This window comes from Tiliqua scincoides, chromosome 3, assembly GCF_035046505.1.
Source record: "Tiliqua scincoides isolate rTilSci1 chromosome 3, rTilSci1.hap2, whole genome shotgun sequence".
Lineage (NCBI taxonomy): Eukaryota > Metazoa > Chordata > Lepidosauria > Squamata > Scincidae > Tiliqua > Tiliqua scincoides.
Window position 1 is genome coordinate 81,190,800 of NC_089823.1, and position 23,030 is coordinate 81,213,829.

A 23,030-nucleotide genomic window follows, 5' to 3' on the forward strand; every position below is an offset into this window, starting at 1 on the left:
CACTCAGGGTGGCAGGAAGCCAGGAGGGGAGCCTGGCTGCTGTCAGCCACACTCACCATATACAGGACGTAGAGGGCGCACAGCGCATTACGGGTGCAGGCGAAGGCCCAGCACACCATCTTCCCAGGCAGGAGTGGCCAAGCCCCCCTTCCCCTCCCCCACAGCACAAAACAATCTCCCGCTCCCCCCAAGGGGAAAGCAGCAGCAGCCCGCCCTGCCCCTTTAAATCCCAGCCTGCAGGAGCCAGAGCAGCAGCCGCCCGCCCTGCCCCTTTAAATCCCAGCCTGCAGGAGCCAGAGCAGATGGCTGAAAGAGCCGCATGCGGCTCTAAAAACACAGGTTGCCGATCCCAGGTCTAGTATCACTTCTGGCCCCCCGAATGACTCCATTTTGGCTGTCAAGCAGCTCCTTCATCTTTCACTTGAAGGGCAGCTGAAATGCTTTTTCACTCACACCAAAGAGCAGATGGAAAAATTCAGCTCAGCTTGTCAGTCGCTTCTCAAAGTCTCACCGCTAACAGAAGCTTTGGGTGATCTCAAACTGGCGACCTTCAGATGTTATCTTCTGACTAGGCAATTCCACCCTTTAGACCAGACCTCCTGCCCAGGTTAGGGGCAGTGCAAAGTTTCCTTTGGTTTTTTCACAATTGACAAAGTAAACTGCTTGCCTGACCAGCATGGAGAGCATCTGCAATAGAGACTTCAGAGGAAGACAAACCTCTGATGGTTTTGAATTATGGCCATCACTTTGTCTCTCCACATGGCAGGTTTTGACAACCAAATATGAAATATCATTGAACATTCCATGCATTTGAAGACTCAAGGTACATCATATGAACACACCATTTCTGCCTTCTCATCAATGTCACTTTCTTCACTCTTTATTTCTTCATCTGTGCCTTCATCACTATCATCATCCGAAGAACTACTTATAGCTGTATGAGAAAAAAATGAACACAATCCACTCACTTCATTTGACAAGAAACTTCAAAACTAGAGTAGTTCACAAATTAAGAATTTGGTTAATTAACCTGCTCTCTGACTAATTAACATGAACACATTCAGTATGCAATAAAGAAAACAGGAACCATAGTATTAAACATGTAAATAAGTTCAATATTCCTGATGCAACCAATTCAGTTCTTGCTGCATTGGAGCAACAGAAGTAGTGCTTCCCAGTTGCAATTATTTATTACCACTATTAAAAACTCTATAACTTTTGTATTTAGTGCTATATTCCCTTTTGCTTTATGTTCTACTGAACATACTTACTTCCAAAACTTGACCTTAAATTTACTGCAGATGGGAAAATTTTTTTTAGCTAAACATACAATTGTCTTGAGAACCACAAAAATTCCTATGAATATCTACATTACGATTTTCTGTGCAGGGCTGCCCAATCCTATCTAAATCACTGTGCACCAATGAAGCAGTGCCAGCAGAGGTTACACTGCATCCCACCAGCAATTTTCAGCTGCTGGAGGTATCCTTGGTGTAAGTAACATTTGTCCCGTTGCCCCAGGGTAAGCCCCAACAGCCACTATGAGTCAACTCGGACTTGCACCAGCAATAGCGCTGGTGCAAGTCCACGTTGATCCATGCAGATGGATCAAGCTCAGAAAAAGGGTTATAATTTTGTGTGTGCTGCTGCTGCCAAACCTACAGCCACTCCTGGGCCTTATCCCCCACCCCATCTCCTCTCCGTTCCTTCCTCCCCCTACCCCTTTCAATCCCCTCCCCATTCTCTGTGCCAGGTTTACCTGCTCAAGTGGGCCTCCATTGCTTTGCCAGCATGTGCAGGAGGACTCCAGCCTTCCTGCCAGCAACCTGCAGTGCCACAAAGCACTTTATGGTCCTTTTGTGGCAGCCTGTGCTAGCAGACTATGCATTCCACCAGTGCAGGCCTTGGATAGGATTGGGCCATCGGTCATACAAGTTGGTTTTAATAACAAATAGTAAAGCTCATATCACCTACATCCTTGACACTAATTCACATGTGGTTAATTTACACTCATTCATGTTTTCCTACCTCTTCTCCCTCATTGTTTACTTTAGGTTGTAAGCACCTTAGAAGTATAGCCCTAGTTACTTTTTGCTTATAAACTCATACAGTATGCATAGCACTTTACTGTTTTTTTCCAAGATTTGCCATTTATTAACAAAATAATGCTACTTTGCTTTTAGAATTTGATATCATTATTTAAATAAACAGCATGACTGACATAACTAGATCAAATACAAGGCAACTTACAGTGTTCGCTGCTCTCCTCATTCTCCTCTGCAGGAAGGCTCTTCAATACAGAGTCAACACCAGGCAATCTGCAACGCCCTTTCTTTCCTTTTCTTCTCCTAAACAGAATGTGATAAAGGCCATTTGGTCAAGATTATTTTGCTACTTTTTCCTGAAGTAGTAAATTTAAAAATTATATTTAACGTGTCTTAAGTTATCTTCAGAAAGTCCGCCATTTGTCCCCTCTCTCTGAATACCAAAGGTAACGCCTCCAAGACGTATGACTAATTGTCATAATGCCACTTTTATACTATATGAAAGAAGTCTTAATGGACACTTAAGCTTGTATGGTTCTTCACTTTTAATTCCATAATTACTGAACAACTTGGTTTGCTAAAAATCACGGGTACTTTTTCCACATATGATACTGAATGCATAGAAGAGTGAGATCATGCATGCTGCATGCTCTCTCAATCTCTATGCATTCAGTTTAAAGACCACATAGATCCTCCCTGCATACAACTGTATTCACATAGAACTCTGTGGACAAATGGGAACCCTGCATGTAACATTCAATAGTTTGCCATTTCATCTGAACCAGAAGACTATGACTTATCGTGCCAAAGCAAGGGCTGGCATTACATTTGATCCAGCCCAGTCCTTGTTTAGGGTGCGCTCTGCTTCAAATTCTAACACAATCATAATCACTATGGATAAGTTCACTTCTGTTAAGGTTAACACATACATGGAATTTCCTCTGCCTCTTCAGAACTGAAAAGGAAAGAGGCTCAGGTAGGACTAAGGACCCAATCCTATCCAAATTTCCAGCACTGGTGCTGCAATGCAGCACCGAGGTAAGTTCCCATACCTTGAGGAGGCCTCTGTGACTGCCCCCACTGCAAGATGCAGCACATGCCCCATTGGTACAGCTGCACCAGCCCTGGAAAATTGAATACAACTAGGTCCCTTAGTCAGGAAAGATTTCAAGACTGGCTTACTGATGTCTTCCATCTTGCTGAGAGAGGAATGGAAGCCACTGACCCATAGCAGCTTATTCTTTTTAATACAGTTAATTTTGTAAAGCTTTGGCTCCTGCTACTTAATCGTCAGGCAAAGAAAATATAACTTAAAAATCCAGCAAAGACAGCCGTTCTAAAGCAACAATCAAATGCTGCTTTATAAAGATAGGTATAGTCGAAGACCTAAGGATGATATGAAATAGAAGGGGTAGCACCTCCTCCTCCCAGAGTAAAGAACAAAAGTATGGCAAATCAGTCTCCAGAGTCACAAAATCCTCCTATCTTCACTGCCGAGCTGTTTTGACAAGCAGAAGAGACTCTCCCTCTCCTTCTTAAGAATTCTGAACAGGAAAGAGGATGTTCATTCATTTGCTTCCTCATTCAAACTGAATCACTCTAATATTCGATAGTAAAAGTTCAGAGAATGAGGAGAAAATCGTTTTGAGAGATAGAATAGCTATATTTCACAACTCTTTATGCAAACAGTGTGTGCATTAAATAGATACTACTAATGGAGCATCAACAAAATTTGTTATTGGCAGTTGGTTTTTAATGGTCTTATGATTATTGTATTTTGTTTTGGGGTCTGGTTTTTGTTGTGAGCTGTCTTGGGGTCCTGTTGGAGGCACAAAGGCATGGTATAAATCACTGAATGAATGAATAAAAATAAAATGGTTAAATTTATCATCATTTTCCACCTTATTTGAATCTTACATGCGAGCCACAGCTTTTCTTGCCAATTTACGTTGTAATCTGCGGTTTTCATCAGTGTCTCGAAGAACATGATCTTCAGCTGCCCATCTGTCCCAGCTGAGTAGTATTTAAAAAAACAAAACAAAACCCAAGAAAAGTCAAAACTAAGATACTGCAGAATAAAGTTAAACCTGGAAGGCCTGCAACACACATTTCTCTCCTGCCATTAGATTTGTTGCTTCAGGTCTCTCTTCTCAAAACTGGCAACCTTATAACTTTCAGGCATCAGTTTCTTTTATCTACTGCTCTTGGAGGGAAGTCTGGAATGTACTGTCAATGGCCAGGGGTCAGATGGGATTGTCTTCCCCATACACATACGTTCACTCTCTAACACAACCCCATTTATGTTGTATTTCTGTCTGAATTGTAGTTGTAAACTTCTTTGGAATCAAATCCTGGCTAAAAAAAAAAGGGGTCAATTAAAAAAAAATAATGGCAGAAGGCCAATATGCAAGAACTTGAGTAGGAAAGGGAAAATGGAACCCACAGATGAACGTAGCCAGTCATCAGCAGAGAGCATACTGCTAGTAGGAGCAAGCAGAAAAAGGAAGAGACACACTTAGCTGAAGGAGCAGTGATCATGTCACTGTTGGGCAAGTCCAAAACACAAAGTGAGGTTCACAAAAATCCCAACAAAACAGTGGTGCGTAGGGCAAACAAGTATCAAAGAGATTGCTCCTTTGAGATGAATAAGATGCTTTACACAGAGTTCTTATGCAGAGTTATTCATAGGGATACCTGCACACATTTAAGTGAGGAAGTACTGCAGTAGGGAGACAGCTAGTTGGAACTTTGTTATATATTGGCTCTTTACACACTTGATCTATTCAAAAGAAACAAGACCCACGGTAGTGAGACCATGAAGTTAATTCCCAATCAAGATTAATTAATGAACAAAATATTGTATAAAAACAAGTTCACATGCAAACTATTACATAGAAGGGAGCTCACAAAAACAAACCTTGAACATTTTTACCCAGGAGTAACCCTTATTTTAGCAGCACAAGTATGCTTAAAATTGCTATCTTCCTTTATGAAACAAGCATTATAGACACCCAGTTACCCACAGATGTGACTGCTTGGCATTTATTAGTGTTTGTGTGTCTTTGTTGCTTAGATAAACTTGTAATAGTATATACATTGTGCCATGTGTATTCTCACCTTCTGTTCCAACCATTAAAATGGATCAGATATTCTGGAATCTTTCTTCCCTTGTCATCTTTTCCAATAACAATGTCAACGATCTAAAATCAGAAACAATTGTTTACATGATCACACATGTGACTTTAGCAGAGAGGTGTATGAATTATCAATACACAGCATCCCAGAAAAAAGTGTGTTTTATTGATAGATAAGCATACTGTTGATTAAGGCATTGTACTTTTAAGTAAATACCATGAATATTAAGTGCAAGTCAGTATGCCAAAACAGTCGTGTCTGATAATGAAATCATAAATGGTTTTACTTGGTTCTCAGTTCAGGGGACTGGATGCACCATTTTTCTATATCTACTCAGTTCAGAATGCTGATGTCAATCAACCATTTCCAGAGCTGACAGAGACCACTACCACAGGATATGAATCACATCTGCGCCATGGTCAAGTACCAAGAGCAAGACACCTATCTTGCTAGGGACATTTTCATATGAAACAGGTTTACTGACCAACCCTCTACAACAGCCTCACACACAGTAATAGAACCTGAACAGCCCGCTGACTAGGGAAGTCCACGGGGGAGCAGAATGGGGGTAGGCAGGTTTGCCAGCTGCTGAAACCAACCCCCATTTCCTTGACCAAATGCCAAGGCCTAGGTCCATGTGAATCTGCATCAGTGTTTTTGCTGGTATAGGTTAGAGTAGACCTATCAGTGGTGTGAAGCCTTACCCCTAGGTAAGGGAACAAATGTTCCCTTACATAGAGGAGATCTCCAGGACTTTCCTTCCCACCTGCAGGATGCAGAGCAAGCAGTTTTGGCACAGCTGCATGGGGGGGGGGGAGAATAGGATTGGGCTGTTATTTAGACTATTTTATCCTGCCCTTTAGCTGAAAGGGCTCCCAGAGTGGCTTACACAAAAATAAAACAATAGGAAATAATGACAACAGAAAGTGGTGGAGGAGAGGAACAGTATGCTTTGTACACTTCTTCTAACAGGGCAGAAGTGGCTAATATGAAGGGGTGTGTGCGAATGCATGCATGAAATCATAATTAACGCTTAAATAAGCACCAGCAAGTAGAGATTGGGGCTCTTAATGTTCCTGACTTTTTAAATTGTATTTTTTAAAAAGATTTCTATCCCACCTCACTCCTGAAGGACTTGGATGGCTCACAAGTTTTAACACGTTCATCATAAGAACAATACAATTCATAAACCAACACAAGATGAGAGAGAAGGACCAGCCCAAAATTAAATAAAACATAGGAAGGCTAGAATAATTAAATGGGTTTCCAAGAAGAGATGAAACAAAAAAAAGAAAGGGCACAGCAAGTCTATCAGGAAAGCTACTTCCATACAGAGTGGGCCACGACTCCTACATGTCTTCTCCAATGTCACATGAAGCAGTCAAAGAACATGCAAGAGGATTCCTCCTGCAGATTTCAGGGTGCAGGTAGATTAATAAGAAGGCAGGCAGTCCTTTAGGCACCCACACTCCAAGCCATTTTAGGTTTGAAGGTCATGACCAGCACCTTGAATTAGACCCAGAAACAATAGCAACCAATGCAGCATGTACAACAGAGGTGTATCATGGTCTCAACCCTCTCAACAATCTCACAGCTGCACTAGTACCAGTAGCTTCTGGTCATCAAGGGCTGGCCCACAGATATCTCTCTTCATGTTCTGCTGTCAATACCATGGACAATTCAGTGATCAGAATACGGGGAGGAGATTAACAACCCAATCTTAAGTGCACTTGAACTGACTGATTTCAAAAGACTCAGGAATAACCAACTCTGCATGGACTGGGCTGAAGAACAAAAATACATATCACTTTTCCAGTTATTTGCTCACCTCAGTCCCTCACAACAGTATAATACTGCAATCCTAAGCACATCTACTTGGGAATAATTAAATCGCAATGTGACTTACTTCTGAGCAAGGGTGGCAACACAGATGGGGCCAGGTCAGACATGTGCCAGTGATAGGTCCTGAGAACGTTGGTCAATGGTATTTGCACTAATAACATTTAACTCAAATCACACATTGTATCAGAAAATGAGATTTGGCATTGCTAACCACCTGTAACCACAAAGCACTAAAAATATATCTTGAGCAAATACTACTACAAAACTACTGTTCCCAAACTGGTGGGTCCAAACTGGACCCCCCAGGGAACCAGAAAAGGCAGTAACACAACCATTATCATCACACTTCTGCCAGGCAGGTATTTTTTCACTTACCTGGGGGTCGCTATGGCTCTCCAGAGAGTCTGGGTAGCCTGTGACTCCCTCTGCAGCCCTTCCCAAGGCTTGAAAATGTTAAAAAAGGGAAACAACCCACTTCCGAATTTTGCCCCGAAACAGGATTTTTTTTTTCTTTTTTCATACTGCAGTCAAGCTGCTGACACAAAGGAAACCCCAGGTACGTGAAATAAACCTTTCCCTGCTTGGCAGCAGAGCAATTATGGCAATTGCATTGCTGCCCTTCCCCCCCCCCCATTAAGACTTATAGGATTCCCAAAGTCCAAGTAGGAATTTGGGAACCGCTGCTATATGGAGAGTGTATCTGAGTAAGAGTGGCTGGATTTATTTTTACAGAAGGCCAAAAAGTTCAAGAGAGGTAAAAGTGGAACTGGTGTTCTGAGGAATGGAGGGACTTCAAAGGACAGATAACAAGAATGGACAAGCAAGGACTTGCCCACTCTTAGGAACAAACCCTGACACAAATACTTAGGCAAAAAACTTTCACGTATAGCAAAACCCAAACTATACCACATCTATCTCAATGTTCAGTCTTATGCCATTCCTTTCGGCTTATGGAACAAGATGTCTGCTCAAAGGTGATGTGCAGTCCTTCTGCATGGTAATGCCTGCTCCCCAATATGGCCCTCTCTGCCCAAATGTCAATCCTGGGATCTAGCTATCTCTAGAAAACTGTCTTCTGATCAATTCCTTTTTAGTAAGGATCATCTTCTGCTGTTATCTTGTTAGTCTGAAGCCCACATAGATAGGAAATGCAGCAGGACAAGACAGAGGCAGCATGTTCACAATACCAGTTTACCTGCCTCAAATCTTCCAGCTGTCTATTGAGTTGGCCACCCAGCAGACTTTGCTTGTTATGACTATGACTAGAAAGGAACTTAGAAGCTTAAGAACATTTTCCTGTTGCTAATAATATCAATACATGCTTAAGCAACTTTAATCCATACAAATTGGTTGTGGTTTCACTCTCTTCTCAACAGGATCTCTCTCCAGGTCTGATCAACCTGTTGAATTTGGGTAGACCAGGGGCCACTCCCTTGACAGGTCCCACATCAGTGCCCAGAAACCTATCTCAAAGGGACAGTTACACTGCTATCCACTACTGCTCAGTAAGCATCCCCTCTGGGAAGTGGTGTAAAAGAGAAAACTGCTTCCAGTTCAGGTTCTGGAAAGACAAAGTGGTGGTATTAGCTGGTGCATATGCACCCACACCTAAAGGAATGGGGGCAGCATGGTGTTGTGGAGGCCCTGAAGGATTTGTGCCCCAGGCTGGCAAAATTCTTGCTTCTAAGTAAACATATAAAGGATTCAGCTGTAGAAAGCTTAGAAGTGGGGCCAGGGGATGGGGAGAGGAATTCAGTATACAACCAGTGAAACGAACTCACAATATGCAACATCCAGCTCTAAAGTTTTAACTATAACAGCACCATACATTTTGGAAGTGCTTGAAATAGCTTCAAGAATGCTTAAGACTACTATATTTACAGTCACACCCATAACTTTTACTTCCAGAACCACTACAAATTGAAAAGGCTTTCAGATGATGCATGGGTCCTAGAAAAAAGCTCTCCAAATTTGTCTTACCAATTCATTTTGGTATACTGCAAGTCCTACAGAGTCAGTGCCCAATCCTGCATGTGTCTAAGACAGCCATTTTCAACCACTGAGCCATGGCACACTGGTGTGCCACGAATGATCTGCAGGTGTGCCATGAGAGTTTGGGGGAGGGTCATTTGTTAGTAGGGCCAATGGGGATGTGAGCTGCCTACCAAAAGCACAGTGTGCCCTGTCAATTGTCAAAAAACTGATGGTGTGCCATGACAATTTTAATACCTTGTCAGTGTGCCATGAGATGAAAAAGATTGAAAATCACTGGTCTAAGAAGTAAGTCCCATTATGGTCAACGGAGCTTACTCCCAAGTAAGTGTGGACAAGATTGCAGCCTGAGTTATATTTATAACAAAGACTAACTTCAACAAACTAATATAATGAACTGTCAAGATTCTTTGTGCCATACCTTTATCTCTTCAACACCTAAATCTTTATTTTCAATACTTTGGAGTTAATGTGGGCTTGATGTTTTTCTCACACCACCTACAGCAATACCTTGACTTTCATTGTTTTCCTCTTTCAACTGTTTTTAATTATAACCATATTTCAAATTTTGTCCACTTTCAGGTGCTTTCCTAACATCAGATTTCATCCAACCTACCATTACTTTCATCAACATTATTATGTTTATCTTTTAATTTCTGTGTATTAACTTATGCATGCATTCACATGTGATATGGTTAGCTGCTAACATTTTACACCAGCCAAAATCAACTTGCCAGTTTAATAAGGTTATGCTTTGACATTCATCCATGTTCGACTTCCATCCATACTCTGGTCCTTAATCAGATGACACTGCAAGGTATTGCTGCATATTTGAATTGAGATACACACATGCAAAAACTAAAATGCTGATGGTGTTTGCACTACATTGTTACAGAATTTCAGCTACAAAACATGATTATGTGCTTGCCCTTTGTACACCCCACTAATGCACAGTGGGATGGTATATAAAATCAGTTCCTAGTGCATAAGCACTACTGGATTATGCTATGCACGCAAAAATGTAAACATAGGTTGCATATCAGTAACTACAAGGAAATGTGTCCATGTAAGGGCTTTTTGGTAATATTTGAACAAGCCATAACTTCCAAGGAAATGGACATAGAATTGAGATTTTACAATCACTTGAACAGCCAATATAAATCCTTTTTCCAGAGGAGAGGAGACAGATGGTGAAACAATTCTATCCTTCATATAAGAAAACTATTAGAGAGAATTAGCAAGCAATAAAAATTAAGGTTGCTATAATACAACCATGAGTTATCCCGGTCTGCAGTTGCACCTTTAACTGCTGGATTCTGGAGGCAAAACTTTTCAGAATGCAGATAATTGGTTAAGATACCACATGCAGATTTACAAGGCAAATCACTTGGCAAATCAGTTTATTTATATTGACCTATAAAGCAGGGAAGATTCACACTTATCCACTGGGTCCAGGAGTCCACAGTGGGAGCAAGGCTGCTTGAACGCTTTGCAGGACGAGCCAACTGATTGCTGCACAGTATACACCGTGGTTAGAGCCCACTCCTATGTGTGTCTACTCAGAAGTCCCATCATAGTAAATTGAGCTTACTCCCCTGTAAGCATGGATAGGATTGCAACCTCAGAGCCCAATCCTGTGCACGTCTATTCAGAAGCAAGTCCCTTGATAGTCAAGGGAACATAAGAACAGCCCCACTGGATCAGGCCATAGGCCCATCTAGTCCAGCTTCCTGTATCTCACAGTGGCCCACCAAATGCCCCAGGGAGCACACCAGATAACAAGAGACCTGCATCCTGGTGCCCTCCCTTGCATTGGCATTCTGACACAGCCCATTTCTAAAATCAGGAGGTTGCACATACGCATCATGGCTTGTAACCCGTGATGGATTTTTTCTCCAGAAACTTGTCCAAGCCCCTTTTAAAGGCGTCCAGGCCAGATGCTGTCACCACATCCTGTGGCAGGGAGTTGCACAGACCAACCAGGTAAGTGTGCACAGTTCCAGAGCATGCTGCCCTGTAAGCGTGGATAGGACTGCAGCCTCAGAGCCCACTCCTGTGCGTGTCTACTCAGAAGTAGGTCCCACTGCAGACAATGGGGCTTACTCCCAGGGAAGTGTGGATGAGTCTGCAGCCTCAGTACCGAGTACTTGGGCTTCCATACGTCCCATGGCCACCTCAGCCCTGAAGAAGGCTGTTGGGGGCACAGCTACAGGGGCCCGCGCAGACGTTGGCAACCAGGACAAGAGAAGCACCAGAAACGCCTTGGGCGATGGGGAACCGGAAGAAGGATGGGAGCGGGGGCGGGGCGTGCGAGCTCCTCCCCTCCCCCGCCCAACGCCACTTCCTCGCCCCCCCCCGCACACGGTCGCAGGCGGAACGGCCAACGAATTAGGTTTTCCCAACCCCGCGGCGGTTGAGGGGGCCGCCTTCCCGCCAACGGCCACCCGAGCGGCTCCCGGAAGCGCCCGCGTGAACAGAGGCCTTGTCCGCGAGGGAGGCGCGCGCGGCGGAGGGATCCCCCACCTTGGCATCGTAGAGCACCTTCGCCTTGGTGGGGTCCGGCTCGAAGCAGAGAACTCGCTCGCCTTTGTGGAATTTAAATTTCATTCCCCGCGAGGTCATTTGTTCATCATGGCGAAGGGAGAGCGCGGCCACACCCCTTCGGCGCAGGGCGGGGCTGCACGCGCAGCTCGCCACGCCTCCTCGCGCTCGTGCCCTCCCCTCTTATCAGGCCGCGAGGGGCGGGGAACGAGATCCTGGAGGAGAGCTCGCTCGCGCGCCCAACGGCCCTGCAGGCTCGCGGCTCGCCTGTCTAGTCCTCACGTGGCAGAGGCTGAGGGACCCTCATAGGCCACGTGTGGCCCGAGCCTGTGTGGCTCTTTGGGCTGCAGTCCTAGCCACACTTCCCTGGAAGGAAACCCCATTGGCTAGATTGGGGCTTGCTTCTGAGTAGACAGGCATAGGGTTGGCCCTTGGTCAGAGTTCAGCTTCACTGGGTTGCAGCTGGCTTAGAGCCCAATCTTCCACCTGTCTGCTCGGGAGTCACTCCCATTCTAGTCAATGGGGCTTACTCCCAGGGAAGTGTGGACAGGATGGCAGCCTCAGAGCCCAGTCCTATGCCTGTTTACTCAGGAGTAAGTCCCATTCTAGTCAGTGGGGCTTACTCCCAGGGAAGTGTCGATAGGATGGCAACCCCCATGCAGCTGCTAATCACCCTGCAAATAGCTCCGCTCCTGCAGTTTGCAAGCTACCTGCTAATTGCCCTGCAAGGAGCTGAGCTCCTGAAGTTTGGAAGCATGTGTGAATATTGGGAGATAAATGTTTAAGGGGTGAATTTTCATATAAGGAGAACTGACTGTATGCACATGTGATGCTGATTATATGGATGATGGGAGTAGGGGGCATATAAAGGCTCCCCCCTTTATGTGTTCCTGGAAAGTCTATACTTTCACCATGACAGTTAATGCTTATATCAAGGTACTTCCTTCATGTACTCAAACCAACCTAGTTTAAAGTCAGAGGTATAAACTAATAAACCCCATTAGGTTCAATGGGTTTATGTTGACTATAATTAGGGTGATGTTATAAACATTTCTACACCTAGTAAAGAATTAGAAGACCCAACACTTCTGGTAAAAGCATTTTAGAGGACCTCTGGCTAGAAACTGGCACAATATTATTCTTAGAAACACGATGAAGCCTTCTGTCAGGAAATTGCCTTGAACTTGGGATGAAGAGTCAACAGTCAAATTTTGAGTCAGCACTCAGAAACTTATTTAAGTTTTAAAGAATGGGGAAAATCTCAGCAAGAGAAGTCAAGTGTGTTTTGGGAAACGCTATGGCCTTGATCTTTTGCTTAGTTTAACAAACAGCAGAACAAGGGAGCCTTTTAACCTAATTTAACAAAGATATGAGATTCCATTACAAGTCACATATACAGAAAAGCTGACTTGCTTCCAAAGCATGTTAGTTAACACAGGGCACAATCCTAACCAACTTTCCAGCAACAAGGTAAAGGCAATGCAGCTCTGGGGTAAAAGAACAAACATTTCCTTACCTTGAGGCCTCCAGGACTACCACCAAACTGCAGGATGCAAGACATACCCCTTTGGCATAGCTATGCCAGTGCTGGAAAGTTGGTTAGGATTTGGGCCACAATGAAACAGCAATTTCCAAACTGGGTGCAGAACCCACCAGTGGGTCGTGACACAATTTTTTGTCAGTTACAAAACTGACAGGGCAGATTATGCTATGTGCATCAAGGTTAAACAAGCTGCTATTTGGGGATGGAGCACTGCTGCCCAATCGCTATTATAGCCAAACCCCTTGGCAGGGCTTTTTTTCTAATGGAACGCGGGGGGACGGAGTTCCGGCACCTTTTTTCAGGGGGCCCTCCCCTTTGGAGGCATTCCAGAAGGGGGGAGCAAAATAGAGGCATTCGCTGGGTGGGTGCTGGGGGGTGCAGGGTGGGCGGGTGCCTGGCCCCTGCCTGACCACACAATGACCCCCTCCTGCCCCCATCTCCAAGCTCTCGCCTGAGCCCAGCCCGCCTCCCCTCCCCCCGCGCTCTGCTTCCCCGTGCAGCAGCTTATCCTATCCACAGTAAGCCCCATTCACTAAAGCTGCCATGCTATCCACAGTAAGCCCCATTCACTAAAGTGGACTTCTGAGTAGACATGCATAGGATTGGGGTCTTAGGCTGCAATCCTAGGCACTTTCCTGGGAGTAAGCTCCATTGACTAGAACGAGACTTACTTCAGAGTAGACATACCTAGGATTGGGCTCTTAATCCTGGCAGAGATATATATCTGCACCCTGCTAAGGGCAGGTGAAAAGGGATTCTACGTGCGTACAACGTGCTGTCCAGCCTTGCCAGAGATCCTCCTCATCCTTCCCCCACCAGCTAGCATTTGCAGCTCCTCTCCAGCAATGCACAGCAGCTGCTCAGGGCAGCAGAGAACATACAATTGCGTGCCAAGCGCCTTCCCAAAGACACAGAGTATTCTGATATCTGAATTAAACCATATTTAATCGCTTGTTTGCAAAAGTAGCTGTTTCTATGTGCACCTAAGGACCCCTCTCGTGTAAGAATTCCTTTTTTGTTCTTACTCCCACAGTTGCTTAGAGTAATTTTACTACATGGAACTCATGTAAGCCATTTTTCGGAATCCATTCACTGCTTCCTCTCCTCGAAGTAGTGCCACACTACATACTACATGCTACAAGTGCACCTGTACAGTATTTTTCCCCGTGTGTAGAAAAAATAGCTGGGGGAAGGGATGTGGAGATTGGCAGCCCAATCTTATGCATGTCTACTCAGAAGTAAGTTCATCTTTATGGGGGAAGCACATAAAAAATATTTTATTTCTCCAATAAAAAATAGTTTATAAATAAACAAACAAACAAACAAACAAACAAACAAATAAATAAATAACAAGTTGTGAGTTCCTGCACCTTTTTATTTACAAAAAAAGCACTGCCCCTTGGCATTTATAAATCAGGCAGCAGCCTCTATAGGGCATGGTGGTCCAACATGCAACCTGAAATCCTGGCCACAGGGGGGGCCCCCCCACTTCCTCCCACTGTCTGTGACAGATCAGGAGAGAGATCTTAGGGTGGTGGTGGACAGGTCGATGAAAGTGTCAACCCAATATGGGGTGGCAGTAAAGAAGGCAAATTCTATGCTTGGGATAATTAGAAAAGGTATTGAGAACAAAATGGCTAATATTTTAATGCCATTGTACAAATCTATGGTAAGGCCACACCCGGAGTATCGTGTCCAGTTCTGGTCGCTACATCTCAAAAAGGATATAGTGGAAATGGAAAAGGTGTAAAAGAAAGTGACTAAGATGATTACTGGGTTGGGGCACTTTCCTTATGAGGAAAGGCTACAGCGTTTGGGCCTCTTCAGCCTAGAAAAGAGACGCCTGAGGGGGGAACATGATTGAGACGTACAAAATTATCCATGGGAAGGATAAAGTGGATCGAGAGATGCTCTTTACACTCTCACATAATACCAGAACCAGGGGACAGCCACTAAAATTGAGTGTTGGGAGGGCTAAGACAGACAAAAGAAAATATTTCTTTACTCAGCATGTGGTTGGTCTGTAGAACTCCTTGCCACAGGATGTGGTGACAGCATCTGGCCTGGATGTTTTTAAAAGGCGATTGGACAAGTTTCTGGAGGAAAAATCCATTATGGGTGACAAGCAATGTTATTCAAACTGTGAGGTGTGGCTCTTTAGGGAGGCACCAGGAACTCAAAGGGGAGGCACAGGATGTCCTCTCCCAGTGATACAATCATACCCCTGGACAGAATACAAGCCTGTGGTCTGCGCTTTTTTTTAAAGCAGAAGAAACAGGAGTTGCTCTGAGAGGGACTTCAAGAGTGGCTGCTGCTGCCACCCTGCCCTCTTCTCCCTCCACTCTGTGTTTGCTCAGCTTGCAGTCCTTAATCCTCATTGATCCTTGTCTGGTTGATTCCTAGTTCCCAGTCTAGGATCGCTTCTCATGAAAGTGAAATCTCTCTTTTCAACCCCTCCCTCTTCCACTCCACCCTTTCCATCTCCAAACTTTCCCGCTTTCCTTCCCCTCCCCAAATAAAACGCTTCCTATTTTACCAGTCATCAGGGGTCTTAAAGTTGCTTCCATGCAGTTGGCAACTGGGGGGAGGGGGAGAGACAAGCACACACTTTACTTGGCCAGGAGCAGAAAAGGGGCACTGTTTTTTAAAGTGATTTATTAATCTTGTTGTTTGACTGAAGAGGAAAGGCTGTATTTTTAAAGTGATGAATCTTGCTATTTGAAGGGAATACTTATCAGCCAATGATGAAGTGATTGCCAGCCCAATCCTATCCACACTTTCCTGGGAGTAAGCCCCATTGACTCTAATGGGACTTACTTCTGAGTAGACATGCATAGGCTTGAGCTGTGCATCTCCTAGTATAGGAGACAAACCAGCTTCCTAACCAAACCCTTATCAGCTCTGATATATTTTCATGGTCTATTTTTGTTTTCCCCACCAGCTGCTGGAAAAACTTAATTTCATTAAATTAATAAAGGTTTTAATCCTATCCAAGGAGAATGGGAGAAATTACTAGTTGGATTGGGGTCCACAGGGGTGTGTGTGTGTAATGTTGGTCAGACTGGTTGTTCACAAAGTTCATTTGATAAAACAATTCTATTGGTATGCTTTCAAAGTTTTAAAAAAATGAGTCCTCCTGGACCAGACAAAATCTACCTACTCCAGCATCCAGTCTCCAACAGTGATCAGCAGCTGATCATTTATAAAGCATGTATATTGCTGTGTATTAATAATATATTTTTAAGATTTGCATTTAATTAATGATATGATTGATATAATTAATATTAATATAGTTAATATATATTTAATATTATATTATAATAAATAAAATATATTATATTTAATATAGTTAATATTTCTGGCCACTTCCTGTTTAATGATGTCACTTCCAGCCCTCAGGAACATGCTGGGGAGTCATGGCCAACAACCACGGGGGTCAAGGGAGCCACTGGCCGGAAAAGTTTGAGTACCACTGGGTTACAAGCCATGATGTGTATGTGCAACCTCCTGATTTTAGAAATGGGCTATGTCAGAAAGCCAGATGCAGGTCTCTTGTTATCTGGTGTGCTCCCTGGGGCATTTGGTGGGCCACTGTGAGATACAGGAAGCTGGACTAGATGGGCCTATGGCCTGATACAGTGGGGCTGTTCTTATGTTCTTACCCAGCATGTAATTAATTTGTAGAACACCTTGACATTAGCTATTGTGATAGCACCTGGCCTAGATGCCTTTAAAGGGTAACTGGACAGATTAATGAAGGAAACGTTCTTCATAGGTTACTGTAATGGAAGATCAGAAGATCATCAGGTGCATGATATGGTGTTGACAGCTATTCCATGTTTTGACAGCTGTTTGACAGCTCTGGGAAGGGCAGGGCTGGCTCCACAGCTGTAACCAATAAAGGGCAATGGAGACTCTGATGGACACCTGAGCTTCATTTGACCTTGATGGGACTTTGAATGGACATGGACTGCAGAGATGGCTCACCTGAGCCTAATTTTGACTTAATGGGACATACAAGGATAAAAGGCAGCTTCAGAAAGAGCAAAGCTACTCTGACCCAGAGAGAGATAATACCTGACCAGAGGGACCCCAGACCCAAGGGGCTACCTGACCCAGATCTCTGGGAGAAAGGGACTGCTAGGACTCTGCTGGAGGATATAGAAGAGAGAACTGCCAGGATTCTGCTGGAGAGGAGGGACTCTGCTGCACTGGACTGTGCTTTGGAGACGAGTGGATTTGGACTGGAGGCTTTGGACCTTTACCCACTGAGTTAAGTGGAGTTCTGGGGAGGGGAAAGCCTCTAGACAAGAGGAATTGTTGGGAGTGTGTTTGTAGCAATAAATTCTTGTTAATAGCTCAACTGCTAAGGAGTTCTGTTCATTTCTTTGTACACCACAGTTGTTTCTAGAGATAAAGAGGGTGTTAATGAGGCAAAAAGCAGGCATTAGAAGGAAGTTGGAATATTTGGACTGGACAGTTACAGGCCATGAGAACAATATACAACTTTCTGGTTTTAGAAGTAGTCTATCTCTGAATGCTTGATGCAAGCGAGTGACAACAGGATACAGATATCTTCTTGTTTCATGGGCAGCCAGTCATTCAGTAAGGCTTCCTCCACCCCCCCAGCCATGTGATGCAAAACATGATCACTATGAACTCCCTGGGCTTCTCAAGCCAATCTTAAGGCAAGAACCCCCTTGGCTACTCCCCTGTTCTCTCTCAGCCAATGTAAATATCAGAGTTCCCATCCTTTGTCCAATGATCATCTGTTCCTTCATTCCTATCAGAGACAGGAAAAGAGATCCCAGTCTTGCCTCCCCCCATTCATTGCAACATAAACCCTTTCGTGCCTCCCAGCTGGAACCTCCCTGCTGCTCACCAGGTTGAAATGCTGCCCCATGAGGTTTTTCACACCGTGAAAACAATAAGCAAGCACACCCAGATACAGGCAGACTTGAGTTGGCATGTGTGGAGATGAGTGCTGAGTTGGGGCCTGACTTGAGTCTTTTTCAGAGTCTTCCATGTGGTCGACTCACAAGTTGCCAAATCAGTGAAAAACACGCATTTTTGTGACTCAAGTCTGAGTCACTGATTCAAGTTCCCATCCCTGGCTCTTATGTTCACAGAAATGGATTCTAGTGAATACAATTGGGGCTAGTTTAAATCAATTACATATAATAGTGTGCATTACTTGCATACCAAGCAAGGTTGAGGAAACTGTAATGAGCAGATTTCATACTTAATGTTGAAAAGTCTGAGACCTTGATCCTCTATGAGATCTCCTTGGAGTGCAGTAAAGTAAATTGCAGTTTTGCTGTTGTTGTAAGCATATGAACCTAATGACCAACTTATGCATGATGTGACACTTAATGTACAATTAACCCTGATGTGCTTAGTTTTTAATCAATAGCCCCAGCAGAAGACCCACCTGTCCAATCTGAGTGCTGAATGCTCAATACTAGTGGCAGTGCCCAGTGTGCCATTAAATAGGAGTGCCATAGGTTCCAGTTCAAAGCTTTCCTCCATGGCCCACAACAACCAAGCATTGGCTCTCATGTGGTGAAATTGGGACTTTAACTCTTTGCCCCTGCTGCAGTCTGGATCAACCCCTCAGAGGGTGCTGTTGCCTAAAGAAGAACTACACACCTAGACAATGACATTTAGAGCACAATCCAAAAGCAGTGCTTGTCCAGTGCAAGTCCATTGCGCTGGCCTGGGAGGGTCGCAAATGTGGCATAAAGCACATTTGCGCCTCCTCTGAAGTTGGCTGGGCTGGTGCAGAGGTGTGTGTAGGCCTGTGGAGGCTGCATGCAGCCTCCACGCTGACCATGACCAATGAGACTGCACCATCTGAGCTTGGCCAGCGTGGGGGTCTGGGTGTGTGGGGAAGACAGGGAGAAGTCATTTTGGGGTAAGGGAGGGTAGCCCCATGGGGAGGCAGTGACAGGGGGTGGGGCCAGGACCCAGCAGTTATGTGGGGGAGTGCATTCCCAGGCAGTGTGGAGCGGCCCTAGGCTGCTTGGGTCTGAGCCACCTCTGCAGCATCTCTCCCTGCGGTAAGGGGAAGCTATTCCCTTTGCCCTGGGCTGAGCCACTTGCAGCCCGAAACTTGCGCTGGACACAGGGCAGGCCTGCCGGCCTCCTTATTCCAGCCCAAGTTAGGATTGCACTGCCTATGTGTTAAGTTCTGCCCTTATTCACTAGCTAGCCCTATATTGAGCAAACTCCTTAGCTTTTGTGCATCTTGATACTATTACATTTCAATCCATTTTCATTACTCATTATATCAGGGTTGTCAAACATAAGGCCCGGGGGCTGGATGTGCCCCCCAGAAGCTTTTTATCCAGCTCTCAGGCTCTCAGTTGCTGAGCAGTGCTGAGGTGTTACTGCTGAAACAGCAGCCCACATGAAAATTGGGCTCTCCCATATCTTGAAATATAATCAAGATTTGCATATTTTCTCTTCTGTCATTTGCAGTTAATGAGAACCAAGTGCTGATTTCTGGTCATCAGCTGCTTAATGATGTCACTTTCTGGTTAATGATGCCACTTCTGGCCCTCAGCAGGCATCCTGAATGCTAACTTCAGCCCTCTGTATGGAACAAGTAGACACCCCTGCATTATATCCTTATGAGGTCATCTGATTCATGCTGCATAGATCTATATTTAGAATTCACCTTGATCTCCATCTTCAGATTAGTCTTCCTTTTTGCCTTCCTTTGTTTTTCCCTTCACTGGCATTGTACATGGCATCTGACACAAAAGCTCATTGTCATCAGGAGGGCTTATCTGTCTGGCTTATCCTTTTTGTTTGCCCATTTGTTGCTATTGAATCATTTTCTCTGACAGTTCTGTGCAAAAAGTCCACGGTGTTTGTAACTGGATGGACCTAGCACTCTTCACATGACTGAGAGTTCAAAACTGAGCAAGAACATGGTCTAGACAGGCCAAAACTCAAATCCCAAAAATCTGATAAAATTCCAAGCCTAGCTAAAGCTCCTGGTCAGAGAGGAGGAAACAAGACAGCCAAATCCAGAGGTCATAGCTTGTGAAGCAGGGCATACTTGACAGCAGGACAGACAGAACTACAAGAGCTGCTGCAACTGCTGAAAAGCATGCTAGCATTCAGGGTTGCTGAAAGGCTGGGATTAAGGCAGACACAGTGCAATGTAGTCTGGTTGCCCTTATAATTCTGGTTTAGCCACTGAAACAAATTTCCACTGTTCTGTCCATGGTGCTATTGTGTTTGGTATATATGTTTTTTCTTTTAATGTGATATTTTTAATGTGATGTTTTCAATGAGCCATTAGTTATTTGATTTTCTCTAAAACGCTTTGTGAACTTTTTGTTGAAAAGTGGTATATAAATACTGTTGATGTTGATGATTCTGAAGGACTCATCTCACAGTGTGAAATCCATTAGAATGGCCTGATTCTTCTTAGAGATTGCACACATTTTTTTCTCTATCCATTCTTCTCTATTGTCTATTTTCTATTTCAATAGAACAGATGATGTGGTATGACAGTAACAATGTGGATGAAGCATCTTCTCCTAATGCAGTTTTCTTTGTTTCCCACTAGATGGCCTGGGTACCTTACTTTTTTTTTTTTGCAAGAATACAATAACAAGGGAAAAAATATTTCATAAAACTGTAGGTCAGACTAACCGAATGGATTATTGGAGCAGTGGAACTGTCGAAAATTAATAACAGCTGTCTCCTCTTTTTAAAAAATTGACTTCTCAGAAGCTGTACTTTTGTTTTCCTGTGAATATTTGCCTGCCCTTATGAAAGCAAGATGTCTGTTTGGGTAGGCTACGACCCCTTGAAATAATCTTGGCAAATTAAGCTTGTGTATCTTTATGAAAAAGGAAGTTATTTAAAATGCCATATACCTTTTTCAAGAGCATAAAACCACCTCAGGCTGATTCTGTACCTTATGTGATCTGTAAATGCGCAACAAGGAAATTATTAAGACAGCAGAATATCATGTAGTCTGAGAGCTGAGGTCCTCTTTTATCTGTTCACTTTAGATGGTGCGATCCTTGTCCCTCTGGCAGAAGACACAGCTTCAGTTGTCCTATGAGAGTAGTTACTGGTGCATATTTCATATCTGATGAATCCATTCTTTTTTCTTTGCTTGCACCATCATTGTTTTGGGGACAAGTGTATTATATGGTTCCTTCCAACCCCAGTTTCTCTTGGTTTGCCAAGAATCTTTGGCTTTCCTTACTCTGCCTGCTAGTTAGTTACCTAGAGCAAAGATATAAAATTGAAAAGAGAAGATTGGAGCAGGTCTCTTAGAGCCAAAATCCAGATTCTTTCCACTATGGATCTATTGCCAGACTTAAGAAGTGACATGAAGTGACATGATACAGTTCTTTTGAATAGCAAATTATAGAAAGGATGCAAAATATCTAATTGCAGAATTATCAAAATCCTGTCATTTATCCACTACATACTGTTATTGTTTATATAGTACCATCTACTGTCATGGAGGTTTGTAATAGATGAGAGGACTGGTTCCTGTTCCTAGGGGCAGGGCTGGCCCAAGTTCCAACTGGCCCTGAGGTGAGCTAGCTCAATCCCCCTTGCTTTCATGCTCATACAAGCACTCCCATCTGTTTCCCTCACTTCTTCCAATTCCCTCTTGAGCTATTTTAAAAGCAGAAAGAGGAAAGTAGAAGAGGAAGTAATGGGAAAAGAGTAGTAGCCTAGACCAGTGGTTCTCAAACTTTTAGCAATGGGACCCACTTTTTAGAATGAGAATCTGTCAGGACCCACTGGAAGTGACACCAGGATCAGAAGTGACATCATCAAGCAGGAAAATTTTTAACAATCGTGGGCTGCTATCCTACCTACACTTACCCAGGGTTAAGTCCCATTGACTATCCCTGTTAAAAGCATATATATAGTAGCCTGTTCAAAATACAGATCTGTAACATTTCTCCAAATGCAGTCACTTACCTCAGTACCATTGAGTTTTGTATAGTAAAAATAAAATATTGAAATAAATGGAGACCCACCTGAAATTGTCTCGCAACCCACCTAGTGGGTTCTGACCCACAGTTTGAGAAACACTGGCCTAGATGATTTCACAGGAGGTTCTCTAGGCCACCACTCTTTCTCCCTAAGCACTTTGTTTTCCACTTCTTCCTGCTCTTTAAAAATAAGAGGCCAAGGTGGAGGCAAGCCAAGTGCTGGGCTGTTGCTTGCAGAAAGTTGCCTGGTTTTTTAATTATACAGATACCCACTTTTCAGCCAATACTGGCTCGCAAAGAGGCTTATAAGTGAAATCTATATTAACAGACCATATCATTAGGGATAAGTTGACGTGTGGTGGCGTAGTTTCTTCTGGCCTCTGGCATTAGTGATACAGTCCAGGTTTGTAGCTTTTTCTCTCCAGAAGAAGGGAGCAAAAGGGGCTGTGATAGAGGTTGATGGTAGAGATGCTAGCCCACTGGTTAGTCCACAGAGACTCCAGTTGATCTACTATTAGGTATCATGTGAAGCATGTATTGTTCCTACTGATCCATGCAGGAACTAATGAAACTGCCAGAAGCAGACTTGAGTGGCTTTGAGAAGGAAAGGGAAGATGCTGGAGGCAGCAGTGCTGTTTTTCATCTATTCTTCCTGTTGAAGGAAAAGCAGGATCATAGCAGTGAGCAGCTAACTGCAAAGGTGGTGTTGCCAGGAACACTTTAGGTTTTTAGAACACGGCCTACACTATGAAGAAATCCTGGCAAGACAGGGCATGGATTGCCCCTCATGAGAATTGGGAGCAATGTATTTGGCAAAAATCTTGCAAGCCTCACCAGGAAGGCTTTCAACCAAATGCAAAGGGGACAAGAGGGGAAAAAAAAAAAAACAGGACAAGATATAAAGACCAGCATTGGAGACCTCAGAATGCCAGATGTGATGGAGGGCACCAG

The 23,030-nt window shown here is 43.9% G+C and overlaps 1 protein-coding gene across 4 annotated transcripts in view; it reads right to left on the reverse strand.

Annotated features, from left to right (window-relative positions):
* Positions 1 to 11,672, reverse strand: part of MSL3 (MSL complex subunit 3) — a 28,825-nt gene extending 17,153 nt beyond the window's left edge. For 2 of the 4 annotated variants that reach the window (XM_066619905.1, XM_066619902.1), the window contains exons 1-5: positions 11,538 to 11,672; positions 5,163 to 5,245; positions 3,963 to 4,058; positions 2,251 to 2,348; positions 843 to 934 (exon numbers count right to left, since the gene is read on the reverse strand). In XM_066619905.1, coding sequence (XP_066476002.1) covers positions 843 to 934; positions 2,251 to 2,348; positions 3,963 to 4,058; positions 5,163 to 5,245; positions 11,538 to 11,636 — 468 coding nt within the window. In that variant the 5' untranslated portion in view covers positions 11,637 to 11,672. Of the gene's footprint in view, positions 1 to 842; positions 935 to 2,250; positions 2,349 to 3,946; positions 4,059 to 5,162; positions 5,246 to 11,537 lie in introns of all 4 variants that reach the window. The other 2 variants (XM_066619903.1, XM_066619906.1) reach the window with 2 other exon arrangements.
* Between the last annotated feature and the right edge of the window lie 11,358 nt (positions 11,673 to 23,030).